Below are 6,662 nucleotides of genomic sequence, written 5' to 3'. Positions count from 1 at the left end.
AAAATGGTATCGTAGATATCTGATTTGTTTCCTTTAGAATGTTAGCTTTGCCAATTGTTTAGCTAAGTGGCTAGTGCCGTAAACAAATTTCGTTATAAAGTCATTTTTGCAAAGAGTATGTGATTGAGGGATTAAGTGGGGTTGTTTGAACTCTGGAAGAGTGGGTGAGTGATGGGTATTGGGTGGGTATTGAGGGTAAATTGGACCTTCGATGGGTACATTAAATAGTGGGTTTTGAATAGTGTTTGAAGTTGGTTTATTAAGGGGTTTATTATCAGAGAGGTTGGGACTTGGGAGTGCCAAAGTGTATGTCATTGGGTTTGGGATTTGGGGTCATGATTTTGTGGGAGGATCAAGGCTGGTGATTTGGGGGTTTCAATGTCGGCGGTTAAAATTCTACTTAAAAACTTTTTAAATGGTTTAAAATAAATGAAAATGGGCCAATTAATTTAATTGTGCACCAGCACTAAATCGTAAGCCACCGACTACTATATATTATACGTCACCGCTTCTACTTGTCTTCATCGATGGCCGTGATGAACAATCCTCAAGAGGACTCTTCAGCCGATTCCTCTTCCGGCGAATTTGAATCCGAATCGAGTTCGGAAGTCGAATCCGCTAAAGCCAAGAAGACTGAATCCCAACCATCTGTGTCGGAGTCTGGGTCCGAGTCGGAATCGGAGTACGAACCCGTCGCCTTATCCCAACCCGCCGAAAAGAAGCCTTTTGAGTCGGAGTCAGAGTTTGAATCGGAGTCCGAACCATCAGAGTCCCAACCCGTCGCCTTATCCCAGCCCACCGAAAAGAAGCCTATTGTGTCCGAGTCGGAGTTTGAGTCGGAGTCCGAACCCGTCGCATCAACTCAACCCGCCGAAAAGAAGCCTGTCGAGTCCGACTCCGACTTGGAGTTTGAATCGGAGTCCGAACCATCCGACGCCGAACCCGTCGCCTCATCTCAACCCGCAGAAAAGAAGCCTGTCGAGTCCGAGTCCGACTCGGAGTTTGAATCGGAGTCCGAACCATCCGAGACCGAACCCGTCGCCTTATCCCAAGCCGCCGAAAAGAAACCTGTTGAGTCGGAGTCGGAGTCAGAATCAGAGACCCCGGAGTCGGAGCCCATCGCTGCATCCCAACCCGCCAATGTGTCCGAACCCGTCGCTGCATCCCAGCCCGCCGAAAAGAAGGCCGAGTCAGGGTCGGAATCGGATTCTGAGTCCGACTCCGAGCCGGAGCCGGTCGCTGCATCCCAAGCCGCCGAAAAGAAGCCCGAGTCAGGGTGGGGATCGTCGGAAGAAGCGCCGACGACGGCTGGTGTCAAGAGAAAGGGCGCGGCGTTGGGGACGATAAAGAGGCAGAAGACGAGAGAGAGCCCTGCGAGGAGAGGGAAAAGCGGGGCTTCGATGAGCACCCCTGTCCGAGACGAGTGCTGGAGCGAGGAGGCGACAGCGACGCTAATCGAGGCATGGGGGCGGCGGTACATGGAGCTGAACCGCGGAATCTTCCGGAAGAAGGACTGGGAGGAGGTGGTGGAGGCCGTGAACGCTGTCCACGGCCACCGCACAGAGGCGCAGTGCAAGAACCGCATCGACACCATCAAGCGGAGGTACAAGCTCGAGAAGGGGAGGCCCTCCTCATCCTGGCCCTTCTTCTCACGCATGGATTCCCTCACCGCTCCTGAGTCCGTCACTTCTTCCACCCCAGCGGCGCAGCCGATGAAGACTCCAAAGAAATTCGACTATGCGGAGTTCCGAGCCTCGTTTCGGAGGGCGGACGATTCGCTGAACTCGCTGAGGGCTCCGGTGGCGAACGAGTGTGTGGCAAAGTTGGTGGAGGGCTCAAAGCTCCTTTTACCCAGACGGAAGGCTGAGTATTTGGAAAGCGAATTCAAGAAATTGGAGGCTGACGAACTTGCGCTTAAAGTTCGGGAATCTGAATTGGCTACTTATACTTTGAAGCTTGTATCTGATTACCTTAAGTCTCAGGATTGAGCATATGAAAAATGTATTGAACTGCTTTTTTGACTACTTAGATTATGCTCCATTAACAAATTTTGTTTAGACCTTAGATGATCTACGCGGACCCTAAATTGAATCTTTTGTTACCAAGAAAAGAATTAATGAATCTTTGTTCGAGGTTTAACGCCGAGTAGTGTTTTTTGTTTTTTGTTTTTATTTTTTTTAATAATTCTAAATCAGTTTTACTTTAACGGAGTGGTAAAACTGTCTTTTTAGTGACTTAAATAATGTGCTTAGCATGTTTAATATTCATAAGCTTCAAGAGTGGATAGTAATGGCTACTGAGGTTGTGAGATCACGTGAATGCAATAAACTGATTTGAAAATCTATGGAAACTAACCGTGCCTGTGTTAAAATGCAAGATATAGATCAGTGCTTAGCATATATTTTCACGAACTAATGAATTGCGAATTTATTGAAAACTCGCCTGCCATTGTCTAGAAACAAATGCGTAAAATCTTCTGGGAAGGCACTTTGGATCATTTCGAGGTTCTCCTTGCTGTGATGTGAACTTTTCTAACTCTGCATGTCTTTACCAAGAGTTACTCATATAAAATTGAATCCGAGCACCTATTCAAAGACACCGAGAACAGAAGGAATCTAGCACCGAGCACCTACTTGGAGGCACCGAGAACAGAAAGAATCTAGTATCGAGCTCGAGTCAAATAGGTCCGAGAGCGCATAAAAATTAATGAACGACCTGTTCATAGGGTAAGAACGAATCCTATCGTGCAGAACTTCGAAGAGAAAAGAAGCTACTAGGTCAAAGCCTAGTAAAAAAACAAACATGTGTAATGCTGTCGCTCGTTTTCGGACAACGATTTACCGACTCTAACGGTGCGACCCAAGGTCGGACCAAGTGATCGCGTTCAAGCCTAAATGTTCTGAACTCGGTATCTGGAGTTCTCCCTAGCTGTGAATGGCCTTCCACGTACTCCAAGTTATCATGAAAGAAAAAGAAACGTAAACTACAAAGGGAAACAGAGGGGTTGCCTTTGTTTACCTCTCTGACGCTCAACATTAAGAGTATTGAAGTGGAAGAAAGGTTTTAGGTGGTTTAGAGGCCAAAGATGAGTGAAACGAGTCTCTTAGAGGTTCAACAGCATTTCGGAGCTCAAAAAATGAATTACCTTTGGTTTGGGATCGAGATTTATATTTACAGACCTTGATGTGTCTCCCCCTGCCTTAGGAGTTGATTTAGACGTTTGAGCCGCCGGACCGACCACTAGGAGGACAAGAGTGACCAACCGGGCGTGACCGATCGGGCACGGCAGGACGAGAGTGGCCGACCGCGCACGGGATCTCCAGTGACTGCATGACTCCTGCAATCAGCAAGGTGGCGGCGTCGAGTGTGGGGCCTCTCGGCCACAACGGCATCCGGACCATTCCTGGCAGAGCGAAGACGGGCATCACGAGCGTCGCGTCGGTGGCGGACGGCGCGAGCGACTCGGGTGGTACGTTGACGGCGGGCAACGTGCATGGTGTGAGCGGCGCGACTCCCGGATCGACCCTGGCAGCGGACGGTGAAGATCGTCGAGATCAACGTAAATTTTTGGATCGCCGACCGGTTTCCCCCAGAGACGGGCTGATCGGTCGACCCATCCGTCGGCGTGTTCTCCATGGCCGAACGGCCCTTTGACGTGCTTCCCCTGGCCGATCGGCCCTGGTTTAATTGACTGTCCGTCTCATACTCCCTGGCCGATCGGCCAACGGCCGCCTGTCTTCTACCACATGGACAATCAGTCATTGCTTGATGTGCGCCTCCCGACCAATCGGCCATCGAGTGAAGCCGATCCGACCACGGGCCCGCTGCACGAGCGTTCAAAGCTCTCCATGGGGCCGTCGGAAGAGCGGACGACCACCGATACTTTGGAGGTTGCACGTTCAGAGGTGAGCCCATCTAGGGTCTCTCAGGTCCAATCCTCTAGCAAGGAGATCGTTGCAGACGACATCAAAGGCCTTTGTCCTCCAACCGCCAAAGAGGAGATGGCCCGGGCTCTTATCTTTACCAATCAGGGGGTCGGTGATTTGTGAAGACTTCGACTGTTTTGGCGTCAATACTAGGAGCACTATCTCCCTTTCAAGTTTTAGGAAGTTGAGGTAGCGATACGGCATCCTGGATTCCATATCCCTTTTGCGTCCATTTCCGGATGATCTGCATACTTGCCCACATGAGGGTTTTTCCGCCGTTCACAAGGCGAGCCTCCACGGGGCCTTCGGTTGCCTTTCCGACCAGTGATTCAATAATTGATTTGTTGACATAATTGTTAACAATTGACACATATGTCAACAATTAACATGATTTCGTTGACAATTGACACTTTTATCTAATCAGCAACTAATATTTAATTCTTACTTCAAAAAAATTACCGAAACTTGTGTCAGTTACACGACCACGTAAACTTGTCCCATTTCAAAAATAGATGCTAACTCATTTATTTTTCTTTCTCAAACACAGATCGCATCAATATAATAATAAGCTTGACAGTGGATTATTTACAAAGGCAACACACTAAACGGAGCATTGTATTAAGACTTTGGATCATCTATCCTTTTTCTTAGTGTCTTATCTTTATGTCCTTTCGATTCAATCACCATAAATGATATATGAATTTATTCTTCTTTATGTCCTTCAAATTCAATCACCATTACACATATATAGATTCTTTAGAATGTAAAAAAAAAAGGACAAATTTACTCTGAAATCAATCAATCACAAGACATTCGAAAATAGGCCAAAGAAAAAAAAAACCAAGTAACATTTTGGTACTCCACTAAATGGTACTTCATCTTCTTCCACAACCTCTCTTTCCATTGCTCTCATTCATCTCCGCAGAACCTTCCCGAGGAGACGAGGCTCTCGACCCCTCGTCTGGTTCAGGCTCGGGTTCGGGATTATTATTGTTCTTTTTTCCCATATCTCCTTTTGTTCAAAAAATCATGCCAAAATGATGATAGGTAAACACAATGCAACGATGATTTTAATTAATTTATCTTATTCAACATTTTGATTCATTTGTCTTATTAAATTGTCAAAATGATGATAGGTGAACATTTATCGCTATTATAAGAAAAAATATTTCTTGTATTCATCTAGTTCCTAACTAATCTATATAATAATAATAGAGCAACAAATTGAAATCAGAGAAGGAAAAGAGAAAGTACCTGAATTCAAAGATATTTGAGCTGAGACGATTGAGTTCGCGTAATGACTGGAGTTGATTTCTCTGTCTGCAACAAAAGAAGAACCCATCTGTCGGCCAGGCCATCGAAAATTGCGTCCCCATCTTCTTCATCGACGTAACCGAGTTCTCCGGCTAGGGATAGTCGCTTCAACGAAGAAAAACAATTCATCACTTTGCAACTGCCAAAATCCTACCCCTACAAATCCGACATAGAACAACCCATCATCACCTCGTCGCCTCCGAATCTCCACCGTCGTCGGAGATCCCAATCACGGTTTGGATGCAGCGGAGGAACGACAAGACGAAGACGCGGTGGATTGGGAATCCGAGGCCGGTGCAAAATTCGTGGCTGAGGCCGGAGTCGTAGAGCCTCTTCTCGTCTACGCACCGCCTCGGCGCCTCCCGGACAAAACATATAGCAACCTCGTACCTCTCCGAAGAAAGTAGAACCTTCCTCTGCCAGAATCACGGCTTGCAGGAAAAGCTCGTCCTTTAACTCAAACGACCGGCAAGCGCAATTGATCTCCGATTTCGCCTCGTCGTCGAATGTTGTAGAGTTAGGTTTTTTTTTTCTCTTGGACGAAAAATAAAGAAGAGTCTGAACGAATAGATAGAACGAGAGAATGAGAGAAACGGAAAAAAGAGAGAAAGAAAGAAAATAATAGATAGAGGGAAAAAGAGTATTTGTGCATTGTGCTCACTAGTAATTTTGTCCACATTATAATTTTGATCAAAAATAAGAAAAATATTAGAGAAATTGCCACATCTACTACCATTTCAATAATATTTTCCAATAATCCACTAAAAACTAATTTTGGCCAAAAATACTACTTGGTTTTGTGTGGAAAACCCAAAATATCATTCACTTTAATATTTCTTACATTTTGATCAAAAACCAAAACTCAATTAATATTTATCTTTATTAATTATTTTTTCATTTAATTGATTTTATTTCTCTTTCTCTCTCCTAACCGAGTTTATTCAAAATCTCACCTTCACCAATTTCTCAAAATATAGATAAATATTAATTGTTTTGGATTTTGGTCAAAATGTAAGGAATATTAAAGTGAGGGGTACTTTGGTTTTTCCACACAAAGCCAAGTAGTATTTTTGGCAAAAATTATGTTTTAGTGGATTATTGGAAAATGTTACTGAAATGGTGGTAGATATGACAATTTCTCAAAATATTATCATACGATAGCACTTTGAGGCAATTTCTCAAAGTATTATCATACTTGCATTCAAGGTCAGACCTAATTTGATAGTGTTTTGACTTTTTTGGACTTTTTTTTTCAAAAGGTCACAAATAGGACCTCTGACACTTTTTTCAATTATGTAATTACCATTATATACTTATTTATTTACTTTTTGTAAATGTCAATATCTCATGGACCCCACTCTCACCTACCCCCCTCTCTCTCTATTTTTTGTCCTTATATGTTATAATAAAGTACACATAAAT

General features: G+C 44.6%; 1 protein-coding gene and 1 long non-coding RNA gene across 3 annotated transcripts; one reads left to right on the top strand and one right to left on the bottom strand.

Annotated features, from left to right (window-relative positions):
- The first annotated feature begins 298 nt into the window (after nt 1-298).
- On the top strand, nt 299-2,139 carry LOC149404133 (uncharacterized). The gene has a single exon (XM_089601791.1). The coding sequence runs from the start codon at nt 528-530 to the stop codon at nt 1,986-1,988; it is 1,461 nt and encodes a 486-aa protein (XP_089457917.1). The 5' UTR covers nt 299-527; the 3' UTR covers nt 1,989-2,139.
- A 2,482-nt stretch (nt 2,140-4,621) lies between these two features.
- Nucleotides 4,622-5,861, bottom strand: LOC149404132 (uncharacterized). Of its 2 annotated transcripts, XR_016295437.1 has the most exons (3): nt 5,430-5,861; nt 5,181-5,345; nt 4,622-4,938 (listed from the first exon to the last, which is right to left on the bottom strand). It is a non-coding gene; the product is annotated as an uncharacterized LOC149404132 (long non-coding RNA). The 2 variants fall into 2 exon arrangements; XR_016295436.1 differs by having other exon boundaries at nt 5,181-5,861.
- Nucleotides 5,862-6,662: the final 801 nt, after the last annotated feature.

The sequence above is a fragment of the Urtica dioica genome, chromosome 2 (genome assembly GCF_054948205.1).
Source record: "Urtica dioica subsp. dioica isolate 48M chromosome 2, U.dioica_male_clone48M_v1_H2, whole genome shotgun sequence".
Lineage (NCBI taxonomy): Eukaryota > Viridiplantae > Streptophyta > Magnoliopsida > Rosales > Urticaceae > Urtica > Urtica dioica.
Note: the sequence above shows the minus strand (reverse complement) of the source record. Positions and strands in the feature narration are given on the sequence as shown.

Bases quoted from the DNA above. Each gene is read 5' to 3' on its own strand.
- LOC149404133 (XM_089601791.1), top strand. From the start codon at position 528: ATGGCCGTGATGAACAATCCTCAAGAGGACTCTTCAGCCGATTCCTCT.